General features: G+C 47.6%; 2 protein-coding genes and 1 long non-coding RNA gene across 7 annotated transcripts in view; 2 read left to right on the top strand and 1 right to left on the bottom strand.

The window, feature by feature from the left end:
- WDTC1 (WD and tetratricopeptide repeats 1) overlaps positions 1–6,326 on the bottom strand; it is a 44,349-nt gene extending 38,023 nt beyond the window's left edge. For 2 of the 5 annotated variants that reach the window (XM_043506102.1, XM_043506101.1), the window contains exon 1: positions 4,996–5,301. The gene's annotated coding sequence lies outside the window, so the exon portion shown is untranslated. Of the gene's footprint in view, positions 1–4,995 lie in introns of all 5 variants that reach the window. The other 3 variants (XM_038377926.2, XM_043506103.1, XM_038377925.2) reach the window with 3 other exon arrangements.
- LOC122458277 lies at positions 6,086–13,569 on the top strand. The gene is made up of 4 exons (XR_006278249.1): positions 6,086–6,205; positions 6,494–6,540; positions 12,367–12,413; positions 13,512–13,569. It is a non-coding gene; the product is annotated as an uncharacterized LOC122458277 (long non-coding RNA).
- Positions 13,570–15,617: 2,048 nt separating this feature from the next.
- Positions 15,618–17,509, top strand: part of SLC9A1 (solute carrier family 9 member A1) — a 57,604-nt gene continuing 55,712 nt past the window's right edge. Inside the window, exon 1 of the mRNA XM_038377922.2 lies at positions 15,618–16,589. Coding sequence (XP_038233850.1) covers positions 16,232–16,589 — 358 coding nt within the window. The 5' untranslated portion in view covers positions 15,618–16,231. The remainder of the gene's footprint in view (positions 16,590–17,509) is intronic.

Raw genomic sequence — 17,509 nt, 5'->3', positions numbered from 1 at the left:
TTTTAGATATTTCCTAGTTGTTATTCAAAAAAGCATGTTTTGAGCCACCCCGGCTGGAATCTGTTTAAGAGCGAACTGGTTTAATTTTGTTTATTTTATATATAGTTCTATACCATATAGCTGGGAGTATTTTGTCAGGGAGTCTCTTGAATGTCCCCGGCATCATAATGCCCCACCGTAGTCTGTAGCTACAGCACCTCAAGCTATGAACCAGATCATGCTAAAAACTCAGATGGGACAGAGACGTTGCAGGAAAAACCAAGGTGCTCCAGGAAGTACAGTGGGACCCAATACCTTAGGGAAGAATCTCAGGCCATACCTTGAAAGCCAGCTAATATGCAAAACTATAAGGGGCATCTGATCTACTTTTACAAGGCTTGGTTTAATACAACCACATTTTTCTTCACCCCACCTGTGACTCCAGCTAGTTTCTACCATTTTCTTTCCTTTACTAGGAATCCCTTTTCATTCCCATCTCTTCATTCACTTTGTTTCTTTCCCTGCACTCCATATGGCATCCTCCACTGAGAGAGGAAGCACTAACTGAATTATTATTTTGTTACTTTAAAGTTCAGTTCAGTATTAGCATCTCGGTCAGAGACAAGATCAGAAAGTCCAATATCCTCAGTTTTCCTGATCTCTCCCCTCTAAAGTAAGACATTTTTTCTGCTACAAGGTAGGGGGACTAGGTATGTCAAGGGATTAGTAGTAGTGAGATAGAGCCTTCTCACCTCCAGGACCTGGGCTGGATTCAAACCAGTGACAATAGAGAATTAGTCACCTTTGGCTTTTCTATGGTTTGTGCAAACCAAGTGGGCGTGTTTCAGATCTGTTCCTAGTAGAGTATCCACATCACAAAATCATCATCAGACTCCCCCCGCCCTGTTGGTAGTCTCAGAGAGGCAAAGGGGCGAATGCATTTGGAAGCCTCCCTCCCCAAGCAGGCATTGGCATCTCTTGGGAAGAAAGGATTGCTCCCTACCATTGTGCCACATTCTACGGTAAACTTACACTATTACTACCGATGCACTATCTGTGCTGTGGGTAACTTCACTCTGGGTACATGCAACATTGAACTCTTATACAACTAAAAAAAAACTAAAGCAATATAAACAGGCCAGGGTATTAGGCCACATTGGAACATATTTCCCATACAAACCTCATGCAGTTGTCCTTATGATCAACTCAGTTAATCTAGAACAGATTTTTCCTTTAATTACCTGCTGCTCACCGTTCCACAAAGTCTGGAGATACTGCAGATGGGATTTCATCCTTGCACTCTTCCCCACCCCAACTTCCCCATCCTCTGTAGCACTTTTTAATAATTCATAACAGAACAGTCATGTACGGGTGATGCTGGAGAACAGACAAGGTCTACAAAGGCAGCTGACACTTTGCAAAGTTTGATCTCTTAAAGTTTGCAGCCAAAAGTTAATGATCTGCAGAATTCTACAGGCTTTGGCCTCACCAGCCTCCCAGTTAATGTTTGTGGAGTTGCAATACTTTAGGAGCACAGACAGCAGCAGTTTCCTGGAAAGACACTCCCAAAGGACTCCACAAAAGAGTTACAAGATTTACCAGACTAGTTCACCCAGTAGTCCTGCTAATTGCTCAAGAACACTCTGTGCCGTCTTGATCAACTCCAACTGCTCCCTGCAGCAGGAAGTCACTGCTGTCAAAATGCAAATAGCTGTAGTCCTTGATCTGTTTTGTATCTCAGAGTCCTACTAAATTTTTGTATGAACAACAGATTTAGTTTAACCCACTAACTAGCTTTCCTCCCCAAAAATCACCCCCCCACACCTCTCTTATACATGCAGTTACACACACGTATACAAAAGTTCCCTGGGAGCTTGACAGTTTTTGTACATCAAACCTGGTATCACTTACGCTTCAAAAAAGTTCTGCCAATGCCAAGCGAATAGGAAGGAGTTCTCTAGGAAACCACAGAGGTTGTCATTAAATGAGTGATCTAATCCCAAACCTCTTGGACATAATTCAGGGTTCTCAGACTGTAAATCCAAGGCCACCCAACAAAAGAAAGATTCATATTTTGATTTCTACCTCCCCATGGTCCTTTCAGAAATACAATTTATCTCAAGGAAAAACTATTTTCACCCATCCAACACAAACTAGTACTCACCAACACACTAGCTCCACCTACCTCTTTCCCCCATGCCTACCACAATGTCATTGCTCCTTGATAAGATTCCCTTTTAAGGAGACTTAGAAAGGTAGGGGAAATAAGCTAGTGGGGGGCAGAAATGCAGCACAAGGTGCTGTCAGCAGCAGTCAACCCCTAGGAACAAGGGGAAAGAGAGAACGGGGACAGAGCTGCTATCTAACACTTCAGACATATGGGCCATCGGAGAAAGAAGCTGGTTAGAATGGGATGAGGCAGGTGGGAAAGCAACTACAGATTTGGCAGCACCAGCTCACAACATGGAGGGTTCTTAGCTTTCTGTCACAGGGGAGCTTGGATATGCCCAGAATGAAGCTAACCCACACAACAGACACAGCATGGGCTGCAATACTGCAAACTTACTTTAAATTGCATCCTTCCACAGCCACTCATCCCTGAACTGGCATAATCACCCTCTTGGGATTAGAGGGGAGACTAAGAAACACAATAGCCCGTAGGTGCAAACGGCTCATTGGCCTGGCAGAGGAAGGGATCCAACAGGAGGAGCAACAAAGGCCTGGCAACCCCCAGGCACAGTTTATCAATTCCAAGGCCAGGAGGAACCATTGTGCCCATCTAGTCTGACCTCCTGCATAACACAGGCCACAGAACTCCCTCAAAGTGATTCCTTTTGAACTAGAACACATATCTTTTAAGAAAACATCCAGTCTTGGTTTAAAAGTTGCCAGTGACTGAGAATCCTCCACAACCAGTGATAAATTGCTCCAATGGTCAATTACTCTCACTGTTAAAAATGTACACCTCATTTCCTATTTGAATTTGTCAGCTTCACCTTCCAGCCCTCGGCTCTTGATATACCTTTGTCTGATAGACTGTAGAGCTCATTATCAATATTTGCCCCCCCCCATGCAGGTACTTATAGACAGATCTAACCACCTCTTAGCTTAAAGTGAAAGTTAACTAGATGGAGCTCCTTGAGCCTGCCACTACCAGGCATGTTTTCCAATCCTTTAATCATGTTGGTGGCTCTTCTCTAATTGATCAACATCCTTCTTGAATTGTGGACATCAGAACTTAGACGCAGGATTCCAGCAGTAGTCCCATCAGCACCAAACACAGAAGTAAAATAACCTCTCTACTAGAAATCTGCTCTGGCCTAATTTTTAGGTCCAACCCAAGCTGGAGAGGGTCAAGTAGTTTTTTGACCCTACCTTGACCCTTCCTACCAAAGGTGAGCCAACGCCACAGCTGCCATCACCTCCTCTTGCCCATGGGGTCAGCATGGCAGCTATACCTGCAGGTGGCTGCATGCCCTATTCCTGCCATTGACCACTGCCTGCTGTGTGTGCACTGCAGAGTGAAAGGCACTGCCACTCCTTGGCACACTCAATCTGCAACACACAGAGTGCGGCTGGGGATGGTGGACAGCAGAAAGGCTGCCACCGGTGCACGCAGCTGCCATCACACTGACCTACATCACACTACAGAGAGGAGGAAGAGAGCTAATCTAACCCAAAACTGATCTCGTCCTTTTCCGACCTGACCCCAACACATGCAGTTGGGTCCCATCGGGTTAAGGTTATGTTGCAGGGCTCCACTCCCTACTCCTAAAATCCTGCATATGACTTCTCAGAGGGATTAGCTTGGTTGGGGCAGTGTTTGTGGAGGGTCTTTGGTTTGTTTTTAAACAAACTCAGACTTATACTAGGTCTTCAAACCCAACTGTGGGTGTCACTACAGAATAACCCTAGATACCTGGGAGGAACAAGGACATGGCTGGGAGTCAGGAGGAGGGATGGCAACACATCACCTGTCAAGGGAGAGGAAGCTGGGCAGAGATGTCAGGGCAAAGGAAATAGGGGGAGGGAGGAAAGTTACCAGATAGGGATGGAGAAGAAAGTGGGGAGAACAGGGACGGCATGGGGGCAGCCAGGGAGGGAAGCAGTTAGTTAAGGAAGTGGGCAAGCAAAGCAATTACCTGCCAGGGGGCATGCAAGGGCAGTAGGTATGCAAAGGGCAGACAGACATGCGGGGGAGGGGGGAGTGGAGGCAGAGGGACAGTTACCTGTTGGGGGGCAGGTGGAGAAAGGAGTGACACTGTAGGGACAGGATCAGTTACTTGGGAGGGGTAGGGCAGGGGTGTAGCAGGGAAGAGAATGGGTAATTACTTGTCATGAGACTACAGCAGTGACAATATGAAGATGGGACAGTCACCTGTCAGGGCAGGGGGCAGTTACATGGCAGGTCAAGGGCGTGTAGCAGGAGAAGGATGCGGCTGTTACCTGGCAGGGCTGGGGGCCAGTTACTTCACCAGGTTAGGAGGACCTGGGGGGCAGAGGGTGTAGTGGCAGAGAAAGGGAGAAGTTACCTGCCAGGTCCAGGGGTGTAGTGGGGGAGGTGGGTAATTGCCTGGTGGGGGGGGACAGGGCCGGGGCATGGGGGGGCAGTTTCTGGCTGGGCCAGGGGTGTAGTGGGCTGTTACCTAGCAGGTGGTAGGGCCAGGGTCAAGGGTGTAGTGGGGGAAGGAGTAGTTACCTAATGGGGGGGGACAGAGCGAGGGTCGGGGGGGGATGTAGTGGGGGAGGGAGCAGTTACCTAGCGGGGGCCCCCCCACTGGAGCACAGTGGGGGAGGGGCCAGGGTCATAGTGGGGGGAGGGGCAGAGGAACAGGGCCAGGGGTATAGTGGTGGGGGAAGGGCAGTTACCTAGCCGGGGGGGGGGGCAGGGGTGTAGTGAGCAGTTACCTGGCCCGGGGGGGGGGGGCAAAGCCAGGGTATAGTGTGGGGGGGAGTTACCTGGCGGGCAGTTACGTGGCCGGGGGGGGGTGTAGGGGCGGGGGGAGGGGCAGTTACCTGTCAGGCCTCCTCAGCGCGCACACTCCGCAGCGAGTGGAAGTTGAGAGGCTCCATCCCCGCAGGGGACAGCCCGGCCCCTGGGCCAGGACAGGCGGATCCCTCGGCGGGTGGGGCCGGCCCCCCCTAGCCCCTCGCCATGCTCCGCAGCCCTCGGCTGGCTGGGACTCGGTCCCTCCCCAGCCCCCTCCTCTGTTTATCTCCTCCAGCTGTCTGGGGCTCAGTAAACTCCCCCAGCGCTGCGCCTGCGCCACGCCAACTGCGCCACCGCTCCTTCCCCGCAGCAGCCCTTACGCCACGCAAACAGCGCGGATTCACTTCTAGAATGCCCCTTCCCTCGCCTATAACGTCTATCTGCCCGCGCTCGGAGTGACGGCAGCCCGGACCAAAGGGATTCCCAACTCGGCGAGCGGTTTGAGCCAATCGGCCCGCAGATGCGTCAAGAGGGGTGGGGTTTGGAGGGCCGCTGCGCCTGCTGGGAATTGTAGTTTCTTCAAGGAGGGCGGGCGGCCCAGGCTAGACTATAAAAGGAGTTGATAAGTGCTAGTCCCCCCCTAGGCGGCGCGGTGCAAACCGGTGCCCCCCTTCCCATTCCTGGGCGCTCTCCTCCAGCCCGGCTCCTGGGCAGCCCCAGCCACGTCCACCCCAGCCTCACCCTCTTAGCCCACTGGCCGGCCAGGTCCCTAGGCCATGCTGCGCTTACAGCCTCGCCACCCAGCCAAGTCTTCAGGCCAAGCTAAGCCCCCAGCCTCCCTTTCACCCACCTACCCATCAGCCCCCTTAGGACTTCCCTGAGTCATGGCCTCCTCCTCCTGTCTGACATGCTTCCTTAGGCCCTTCCCTGTCCTGCCGCATGCCACAGCAGCCAGCTCGCTCCAAATCCCCATCTCATGCTCTAGTTCACCAGGGCACCTGAAACCCAGCCTCACAGGTGCCATGCCTCTGACTCCTCCCAGGCCAGTGTCCTGCTCTAACCCATTATGGTTTCTAAGTCTCCTGAAAGCCCAGTCTCACCTGTTACCATGTTACAGGGTTGTTCTCCTCTTGAGCCCCAGCCTTGCGTTCCAGCCCACCAGGGCTGTGTCCTGTCTCCCTTCGGCCTGCTCTAGAGCATAGGCTGTTCTGAATCTCCAGCTTGCAGTATTCACTATATCCACCTTCTGCCAAAAGACCACACGGAGCAACTTCAAATCACCTAGAGCCAGGCGAGGTAAGTGGACAGTCTGAGTCTTGTCAGGAATACTCAAATGCTTAAACTTGACTATCTGGTCTGCATACTAAACTGTCCTAGAAATCAAATGAGGAACTTGGTCTTATCTTAGGAAGCTACAGGCTTGGACCTTTTTGCTGTGTTAAAGTATTTTTTCCAGGTGGTGGCACTGTTTGCAAAAATGCTCCCTCGCTTCACCATGCAAGCACAGATCCCTGCAGTTCTGAGAGAACTAAATATTGCTCTTTGTTTTACCAACTGAGGGTTTTTTTGTGCCCCACTTTTCAGATCAGAGCATGGGGTGGGAAGTACAATGCTGATTAGGGCTTGTCATGGTAAGTGAGGTTAAGCCACAGTCAACTGATTAGACAAATGCAAAAATTTAGTTACTAAAATTCCAAGAATTACTAGACTCCATTTAAAATCAAGATATCCTTCATTTTGCCATTAAATATTTTAAACTATTTAGTAACTTTTAATTGTTTAAGGGGCATTTAAAACCACAATCCTATGCCTCCAGGTTCAGCCCTGGCAACATGGCAGGAGAAAACTTCTGCCTTCTCTAATTTCTACAGAAGGAGCAGCAGCCTCTTAAAACAGCTACTATATGTAAGCTCCATGAGATCTCTGCCACCACACACACACACACACACACACACACACACACACACACACACACACACACACACACACACACACACACACACACACACACACACACACACACACACACACACACACACACACACACACACACACACACACACACACACACACACACACACACACACACACACACACACAGAACCCTAGCGAAGCCATAGAACCAATGATCAACCTCTACTTTTGCAATCTCTCATTCTTCTTTTGGCTTCCTCCTGTGGTACTTAATTAAAATGGTGATACTATCACATCTATCTACTTTCTTGAGAAGGTACCACAGTACACACCTGCTTTTGTCCAGAAACTCTGCAAGATTAACAACCTCACTCAGAACACTGTCCTTGCCACCATGGATGTCCCCTCCCTACACACTGACATCCCTCACAATGCCATCATCGCTGCCTGCCTCAAATATCCGATGAAGTGAGCTGTAGCTCACAAAAGCTTATGCTCAAATAAATGTGTTAGTCTCTAAGGTGCCACAAGTACTCCTTTTCTTTTTGCAAATACAGACTAACACGGCTGCTACTCTGAAACCTCTCAAAAGCTTGTCTTTCACCAGCAGAAGTTGGTTCAATAAGATATTGCCTCACCTACCTCCGTCTCTCTCGTATCTTGGGACCAACATGGCTACAACAACAATGCAAACACCAGATTAAAGTCAGAATCCATTACTCCTGTTCCTACAATCTAACCTTCTTTATGATATTTTTCATTTCTTTAATGCCTTCCATCTGGGGATCTCTAAGCACTTTACAAAAACTAATTAAGCCACAGAGGCCCCTGGCAGATAGGTGTCATTATTCTATTTAACAGATTGGGAAATGGAGGAAAACAGCACCTGATTTTCAGAGATGGTGGGCATGCACACCTCCAACTGAAAGTCAGGAGAGCAGCAGGTTTTCAGCAGTTCTGAGAGTCAGGCCCTGAGAGTTTTAGACTTTCTCAAGGTCGCACAGAAAATTGGTGGCAAAGCTGGGAATGTAACCAAAGTAGTCTCATTCCCACTTGCCTACTCTACATGTTGTATACATGGTCTTTTACACAACTCACTTGAAAGGAGATTTCTGAAGACAGAAAATCCAGCAATGTGTAGGAAGAATAGAATAAAACTGCCTTGAGAGGAGAACTGATAATTCTTCCATTTTACAACACTTGCATTAAAATAAAGACACTTATCACATTTAAATTAAATGTTCCATAAACACCCAATTCCTTGTCTCCCACTCTTTCTTTAATAATAAAAAGCCAAAAACTTTGGGTAATAACACACAACTTGAATTGGGAATGTAAACAATGAAATTTGGGAATTTCAAAATTACATTCTCTATAGCAGTGTTAAGTAAGTGATGTTCCACATATGCATTATATGAAGACTTATATTTATGAAATTCTGAATGTACAAGGGCTTGAAATATAAAATGAACTAGATGAGATTATCTCATTAGGGCTTCTGTTATGGAATTATTAGGATAACAGGTCCCATGTGATCCTATATCTAGTGCTCTTACATGAGAGAGAACCAAATAGATTTATCTTCTCTTATCTGACTGCTTCTATGCATTGTATAAGCTCTAAAATCAGCTTTATATTTTCATTATACTTTATTTTTCATTTACATTTGTATATTAGCCTCTGTACTTAAATAATGCTTTGCATCTGTACAACACCTTTTTTATTGGAGAATCTCAGTCTTTTATGTGTTAATTATTTAAGCCTCAACACTCTGCCAGGTAGAAAAGTATCATTACCACCTCTGTCATACAGAAGAAGAAACTGAAGTGTAGAGAGAGAGGTGAAGTGATTTGCGCAAGGTCACCTAGCAAGTTGGTTACAGAGCTTGGAATAGAACCTGCATTCGCAAGTGCTAAATGTTAGCCCACACCAATTATAATGAAATACACTATTTAATTTTGCATTATTTACTTCTCAATTTTTTTTTTTTTTTTTTTTTTTGCTGCACGCATCAGAGGTTGAGAAGAGAAAAGCCACACCATTCCACACTTCTTTGGGTTTGGTTTACAAGGGGATGTGGCAGAGAATCAAGCAGGGAAGAAAGGCTGCATCTCATCTACTTTGCTCAGCTGATCATAAGTTACAATCAGCTGGGAGAAACAGGGAGAGGATGTAAAAAATGTCTTAAAAGCAGAGAGGCAGGCATGCTAGGATATTCTTCATGAATGAAAACAGCAGTAGGAACCGAGAAATAAATGAATCAGATATAGGGATAGACTGTAGTAGAGGTACAAAAACATTAATAGCTGTAAAATAAAAAGTAGTACTTGTGGCACCTTAGAGACTAACAAATTTATCTGAGCATAAGCTTTCGTGAGCCACAGTTCACTTTATTGGATGCATTCAGTGCAAAATACAGTGGGGAGATTTATATACACAGAGAACATGAAACAATGGGTGTTACCATACCCACTATAAGGAAGTGAGTTGTAGCTCACAAAAGCTTATGCTCAAATAAAATTTAGTCTCTAAGGTGCCACAAGTACTCCTTTTCTTTTTTTCAGGTAAGGTGAGCTATTACCAGCAGGAGAATGGGGGAGAGAATGGAGGGGAGGGGCAGGGAGGAACCTTTTGTAGTGATAATCAAGATGGGCCATTTCCAGCAGTTGACAAGAATGTCTGAGGAAGTGGGGGAGGGCTGGGGAATAAACATGGGGAAATAGTTTTATTTAGTGTAATGACTCATCCACTCCCAGTCTTTAATTTAGGCTTGAATAATAGTATCCAGTTTGCAAATTAATTTCAACTGAGCAGTCTCTCGTTGGATGAAGTGAGCTGTAGCTCACGAAAGCTTATGCTCTAATAAATTTGTTAGTCTCTAAGGTGCCACAAGTACTCCTTTTCTTTTTTCGTTGGATTCTGTTTTTGAAGTTTTTTTGTTGAAGAATTGCCACTCTTAGGTCTGTAATCGAGCGACCAAAGAGATTGAAGTGTTCTCAGACTGGTTTTTGAATGTTATAATTCTTGACGTTTGATTTTTGTCCATTTATTCTTTTACATAGACTGTCCAGTTTGGCCAATGTACATGGCAGAGGGGCATTGCTGGCACATGATGGCATATATCACATTGGTAGATGTGTAGGTGAATGAGCCTCTGATAGTGTGGCTGATGTGATTAGGCCCTATGATGGTGTCCCCTGAATAGATATGTGGACAGAGTTGGCAATGGGCTTTATAGCAAGGATAGGTTCCTGGGTTAGTGGTTCTGTTGTGTGGTGTGTGGTTGCTGGTGAGTATTTGCTTCAGCTTGGGGGGCTGTCTGTAAGCAAGAGCTGGCCTGTCTCCCAAGATCTGTGAGAGTGATGGGTCGTCCTTCAGGATAGGTTGTAGATCCTTGATGATGCGTTGGAGAGGTTTTAGTTGGGGGCTGAAGGTGATGGCTAGTGGCGTTCTGTTGTTTTCTTTGTTGGGCCTGTCCTGTAGTAGGTAACTTCTGGGTGCTCTTCTGGCTCTGTCAATTTGTTTCTTCACTTCAGCAGGTGGGTATTGTAGTTGTAAGAATGCTTGATAGAGATCTTGTAGGTGTTTCTCTGTCTGAGGGGTTGAAGCAAATGCGGTTGTATCGTAGAGCTTGGCTGAAGACAATGGATCGTGTGGTGTGATCTGGATAAAAGCTGGAAGCATAGTAGGTAGGCAGAGGCATTCCGGTATAGGGTGGTGTTTGTGACCATCGCTTATTAGCACCGTAGTGTCCAGGAAGAGGATCTCTTGTTTGGACTGGTCCAGGCTGAGGTTGATGGTGGGATGGAAATTGTTGAAATCATGGTGGAATTCCTCAAGGGCTTCTTTTCCATAGGTCCAGATGATGAAGATGTCATCTATGTAGCGCAAGTAGAGTAGGGGCGTTTTGGAACAAGAGCTAAGGAAGTGTTGTTCTAAGTCAGCCATAAAAGTGTTGGCATCCTGTGGAGCCATGCGGGTACCCATAGCGGTGCCGCTGATTTGAAGGTATACATTGTCCCCAAATGTGAAATAGTTATGGATGAGGAGAAAGTCACAAAGTTCAGCTACCAGGTTTGCCATGACATTATCTGGGATACAGTTCCTGACGGCTTGAGGCTTGAATAAAGACTGGGAGTGGATGGATCATTACACAAAATAAAACTATTTCCCCATGTTTATTCCCCCCCTCCCACACACTGTCCTCAGACGTTCTTGTCAACTGCTAGAAATGGCCCACCTTGATTATCACTACAAAAGGTTTCCCCCCCAGCTCTCCTGCTGGTAATAGCTCACCTTACCAAGCTTATGCTCAAATAAATTTTAGTCTCTAAGGTGCCACAAGTATTCCTTTTCTTTTTGCGGATACAGACTAGCACGGCTGCTACTCTGAAACCTGTCATTAATAGCTGTGTGGTCTAATCCCCAGTGCATGGGGGCTAGGTAGTCAGGATTTCTGGTTTCTGTGTTCAGATCTGTCACTGTCTCATTATGTGATTTTTGGACAACGTAGTCTCCCATTTACCCCATCTGTGCAATGTCTATAAATGCTTACCTCTTCATTAATTAATGTTTGTGAAGCACTTTTAGATCCTTTTCAGAGTAGCAGCCGTGTTAGTCTGTATTCACAAAAAGAAAAGGAGTACTTGTGGCACCTTAGAGACTAAAATTTATTTGAGCATAAGCTTTTGTGAGCTACAGCTCACTGCATCCGATGAAGTGAGCTGTAGCTCACGGAAGCTTATGCTCAGATAAATTTTAGTCTCCAAGGTGCCACAAATACTTTTTTTTTTTTTCTTTTTACTTTTAGATCCTCTGATTAAGGATGCCATAGAAAGGCAAGTTATGTTGCAAATTCCTCCGATATGGCTCCAGTGGAGCTGAATTCTGCATGAACAATGTGCAAATATAACTGAGAAAGGGCTTTTGGAACTTGCATAATGTAAGGCTATTGGCTGTTTCCATGAGTTCTAGATTGTGGAATATTAAGTGCATCTTTGTTTGGGATGCTGTGGGAGGGTCTTTTCTTTACTTTCTGAAAAAGAAATTAGAATGATGACAGGCCCTAGCTTCATTACAGGCTGCTCAAAGAGAAGAAAGAGGCAGAAAGAGAAACAAAGCGTTTCCAGAATCTAGGGAAGACAGTTTTCGGAGTAGCAGCCGTGTTAGTCTGTATTCGCAAAAAGAAAAGGAGAACTTGTGGCACCTTAGAGACTAACAAATTTATTTGAGAATAAGCTTTCATGAGCTACAGCTCACTTCATCGGATGCCTTCCGATGAAGTGAGCTGTAGCTCACGAAAGCTTATGCTCAAATAAATTTGTTAGTCTTGAAGAGTACTTGTGGCACCTTATTTTTTTAGGGAAGACAGTGGTAAACTTAGATATACGGTAGAGGTGACTATGTTCATGGCACTAGCTTCTTTTTTCCAGAATACAGCAGAATAAGATCTAGTGTGTTATGACTGATGTTGTTCGCTTGATTGGATACTTTTAAAGGCCTGTTTGCTTGCTCCATACAGTTGCATTTCTTTATTCTTGCAGATAAAGAAGCTTAAACTGAATTAATTAGGCTTCCTCCTAGTGTGAAGGTAAATGCATGTTCTAAAATCCATAGAGGGTATCTCCGGTAGGTAGTTTGACTCCCCCCATAAAATGTGAGTCATGAATAACTAGTAATCTGCACTGGGACAGTTGCTGGGCCTTGATGAATGGAAGTGTGTTTCTGCATTGTAGGGGTAGCCTGGAGTTTGGATTATCAGAAGTTGTATGGGCAATAGAACGGTACATAGACTTAACTGGATGTACCCAGTTCCTCATGATCTCTGTCAGAGGGATTGTGGGCAGCGGGGAACATCATTATAAATCTCTGGAATTAAGAATTAATAGTTACAACTATTTTAGAAAGTGGGATTCTTCAGCATAGTGGATAGACTCCAGGAGATATTGCCCAGCTACGGTTACTTTCAGTCAAGCTGATTGTGAAATGTCTGACCAAAATAGCAAAAAATTAATTTGGAGCCCATGTCCTAATTGGCAAACATCCTATTCTCAGAGTCTAGGGAATTTGCACCTACTTACACAATTACTGAGTGATCTAGATGAAGCGTGGCACCCTTGTGGAGATAGTGCCCAGAGTAACTAGGTCAAATCTTTCTATTTCCAGAAGAGAACCAGCCCAGGTGACAAGTCTCTTTGCCTGCATGATCCTAGGAATTGTAACTCCTTTTAAAGTTAATGGGAGTTTTCCCATTGATTTCTGGTAGGAGGAGGATTGTTTCTGTTCCTTCTGTAACCAAGGCAAAACTTTCATCATGGTTAATAGTTCAGGAATAGGCCCCTACTCAGGAGCATGTGACAAAGCTCTTCCTATAGCTAAATGTAAAGCCCAGGTCTTCCTTGCTGATGAGTTTGCTTGTCCAGAATGTATCCAAGCAGAAGTGAGACGTTAACACATTTGGCTGTTCCTGTTCAGACTTGTGATTCATTTGAATGTTCTCTTCTTTCTAGTCATAGATTAGTCAGGTTTATTCTTCATTGGTTCTTTTGGGTAACTGCCAGACGGTTAGTCCCCCTACTCTCGAGTAAGGATCTATTGAGCAATGATGTATTCTTCAGTGATAGATACTCAACCTGCAGTTCCTGTAGCCCAGTATTCAACTCTCCACTTCTGTCTGTCTAAACTGCAGCACAGCATCCTGGGAGACGATGCCTATTTAAAACAAAGACCCACTCCAGTGAAATCCAGGGTCCTGAGTCTGCTATGCATGGGACTCTGGTTTGCGTCAGTGGGAGTGTTGCAAGCTGAGAGTTCGAGTTATCCCCATAGTACCTGAGTGCCTCACAAACATTCATGAATTTATCCTCACCACACCCTGTGAAGTAGGGACATATCATTCTCCCCATTTTACATTTGGCAGATACATTTGGGTGTATAGTTTTCCCACTAAAACAATGCAAAATTCCCATTGATTTCAATGAAACAGGCCCTGTGTTGTGCCCAGGGATGGGTGGCAGAGCCAGGAACAGAGTTCATGTCAGCTGACTCCCGAAAATCACCTGCTTCACCACAAGCCATTGTTATTGCCATGGTTTTATTTTACAGGTCTGCTTTTCTGGTGGCTCTTTGATTGGACTTAATAGCCAAGAACCACATTTTTAAAGGTATTTAGGTGCCTAATGATACAAATAGAAAAGGAGTACTTGTGGCACCTTAGAGACTAACAAATTTATTTGAGCATAAGCTTTCATGAGCTACAGCTCACTTCATCGGATGCATCCGATGAAGTGAGCTGTAGCTCACGAAAGCTTATGCTCAAATAAATTTGTTAGTCTCTAAGGTGCCACAAGTACTCCTTTTCTTTTTGCGAATACAGACTAACACGGCTGCTACTCTGAAACCAATGATAGAAATAGACGCCTAGTGGGAGTTTACAAAAGCACCTAGTTGTCTAACTCCAATGAGAGTCAGCATGGGTAGTGTGTGACTGGTGGGCTCGGGTAGGCTAGCCCCAGCCCCACCCCTTCTGCCTAAGGCCACTGGCCCCTGCCCCAGCCTACCCCCACCCCAGCCCTCCGCGGAACGCCTGGCAGGCAGCGCAGCCCCAGCCCAAGCTGGGGGCCACAGCACAGGGGAAGACAAGCAGCAGGGCTGGGCCAGGAGCGGGACCGGGGGCGGAATGTGGACTGGGCCATGCCTGGCTATCTGGGGAGGCTCAGCCTCCCCCAGCCTATGATACCCACCACGAGTGTTCCCTCTAATTTTTTATGTCCATATGCAGAATGAAATGTGCTTTGTGCATCAATATGGCGGTGATGTGTGGTGGGGGGTTTGGAGTGCAGGAGGGGGCTTGGAGGTAGGGGCTAGGGCAGAGGTTTGGTGTGTGTGCGTGGGGGGGGTGAGGGTTCTGGCAGGGGGTGTGGGCTCTGGGGTGGGGCTGGGGATGAGGGATACTTTTTAAAATCCTATGATGCACCTATCTTTGTCTTTAGGCACCTAAATATCTTTAACAATCTGGTCCCAAGAGGCCATGTAGGTCTTAAGGTTTGGCTAGGTCTGGTACATTGACTGTATCCTTGGTAGTACTCTCCTTTCTACTTGTACGCATGCATAAAAAGTAAATTAAAGCAGGCTATACTTTCTCTTAGTTGGCTTTGCTGGTTTGCTTTCACAATGTCCAGTGTTCCTTGGTATGCTTTGTTGCATGAATTTCCTTGCTGTGTTTATTTTACAGACTGTACAGGCTGGAGCTTGAATTCTAGGGAGTTTGCTGAGGGCTGAAGTTGTTTGAATGAGACCCTATCTAAATTCCTGTATGTTTTATGTGTGGTCATTTTCTTTCTCTCTATATCTATAATATATTTAGGGGCCCATCACCATGGCGCCTCTCCTTCTCATGCTCCATTAAAGATCCCACAGCACTTTTCTTAAGAGCTGGATTTTGTCCCACTGCCCTTGGCTACCAACTCCCCCACCTCTTCCATTGCTGCTCCTGCTAAGGGGCTGATACCTACTCCCCAGAGGTGGCCGCATTTCTATATCTGCGATTGTGGCGACGGCAGGGGACTGGATCCTGTGCCCTGCGGGTCATTCGCAGGCGGAGCGGCTCCCCTGGAGGCTGGGGGTGGCCCCCTGAGTCCCGTGGGCAGGCCTAGGGCCAGGCCAGTCCCCTCTCCCTGCCTCGGGGCCGGCGGCAGCGGGGCCCTGTGCACTGCTGCTCCCGGCCGGCGGGTGCTGCTGTGGCTGCGGCTGCGCCTCGGCCTCTCCCCGCGTCCTGGGCTCGGCGGCATAAGGCTGGGAGCCGGCCGGCGGGCAGGAGCTCCGGGTCCGCTGCGGGAGGAGCCGGGCTGCGCTGCGGGGACTCCCTGCCCCCCCCTCCCCCGATCCCCTCTACCCGCGGCGGCGGGGAGCCCCGGGGCGGGCCGCCGGGGAGCCGGCCTTCCCCCGCCGGCGGGAGGGACCTGGGCGAGCCCTTCTCCGGCAGAGAGGAACCGGCTTCTCCGGGGCGCGGGCTGCTCCCGTCGTCTCGGCAGCGGGCGGCCCCCGCGGCTTCTGCCCCTTCCCTCCGCCGGCCCCTCTGTCCCCGGGGGCTGCCGCTGGGCCCTCCCGCAGCTCGGGGCAGGGTGTCTTGCATTGCACTGGGCTCTGCGGGGCTCTCGCTTTCCTGCCTGCAGGCTCTGCCGCTCCCCGGGCGAGCGTCCGGCCCAGATCAGGTCTCGGGAGTTGTTGTTTTTTATTTTTTGAATCCACTGTCCGGGGGGAGACTGGAGCGGTCTGTTGGTGGCTCTGTCCCCTCCTCCCCTCGCGCTTTCTTGTCCTCTGCAGCGGCCCCTTTGCGCTCGCCATGAAGCCCTCGGGGGCAGACTTCCTCTGAAACAGCCGAGCTCTCTCTTGGAGGGCAAGAGAAAGATGCAGGCGAAAGGCTCCCGTGGTGCCCCTTCCCTCGGCGCTTTGCCCTTCTTGTTCATTGTGGCAGCTCTCCTAGGGCTGCTGCCCTTGCTTCACAGCCATGGCTTGCAGCCTAATCCGGTGCTGGCCTCTGAGCCACCCCACCACTACCCAGCAGTTATCAGTGGAAGTGCACCTGGGGACTTCACTGCAGCCCCTCTGGATGTCTCCCAGGAGATTCGCCCTCTGACCAACCACACCAGCACTGGGCACGCCAAGTACCGGAAAGCCTTCCCTGTCCTGGGCATTGACTATACCCATGTGCGGATACCGTTTGAGATCTCCCTCTGGATACTGCTGGCATGTCTCATGAAACTGGGTATGTTGGCACCACTTCTCTGCATGCGGTGTGGGTGGAGGGTATGTATACAGTGCCCAAACTTGCAGGCTTAGGAGTTGGGACTCCTGGGTTCTCTTCCTGATGAGTATCCCTGTGATCTCGGGGAAATTGCTCAACCTTTCTATGCTTTCCACTCTGTAAAATGGGTATAAAACTTGCTTCACAGGGGTGTTGTAAGATTTATTGGTAAAGGTCTCAGAGATCCGTGGATGAAATGTGGTATAGAAGTAGCAACTGTTGACCATTCTGTTACAAAGATATTCAGATGGATCTCTTCTGTTTCCTTTTACAGCTGAACCTCCCTATTGAGGAAGGATGGTCCAGTGGTTAGGACGCTAGCCTGCAACTTGGGAGACCTGGGTTTAGTTCCTTGTCCTACCACAGACCGCCTGTGAGATCTTGAGCTAGGCACTTAGTTTCTCGGTGCCTCAGTTCCCCACCTATATGATAGGGATAATTGCACTTCCCCTCTCTCAGGTGTGTTGCGAGATAAATATATTAATGATTGTGAGGAGCTCAGGTACTCTATAAAAGTTGGGGCATATACGTATCTTGATACCCTGGAGAGATGACTATCCCAAACGCGGTCTGAGGTTCTGATGGAAAAATCTCTCAGAACTTCTGCAGCAGGATTAATACCAGTTGAATTCTCCAGAATGTGACGTGAGCACACTTGGTCCTATCACACGCCTAGATTTCAAAGCTGGCTTTTGACTCTCTGTGTAGAGGTTAAACTGGCCGCTCTCCAACTGGTGACGTCTGTTATATTCTGTCTTAATGCCAAGAGTGCAGATGAAGTGTCTTTCTGTTCCTGTTTTGGATGGTCATGGGGCAGCGGGAGGAGATCTGCATTTCCTTTATTTCGTTCCTGACTCTTACCATTAATTATTTTAAACCTA

The sequence above is a fragment of the Dermochelys coriacea genome, chromosome 19 (assembly GCF_009764565.3).
Source record: "Dermochelys coriacea isolate rDerCor1 chromosome 19, rDerCor1.pri.v4, whole genome shotgun sequence".
Taxonomy (NCBI): domain Eukaryota; kingdom Metazoa; phylum Chordata; order Testudines; family Dermochelyidae; genus Dermochelys; species Dermochelys coriacea.
This window is presented reverse-complemented; position numbering and strand designations above follow the sequence as displayed.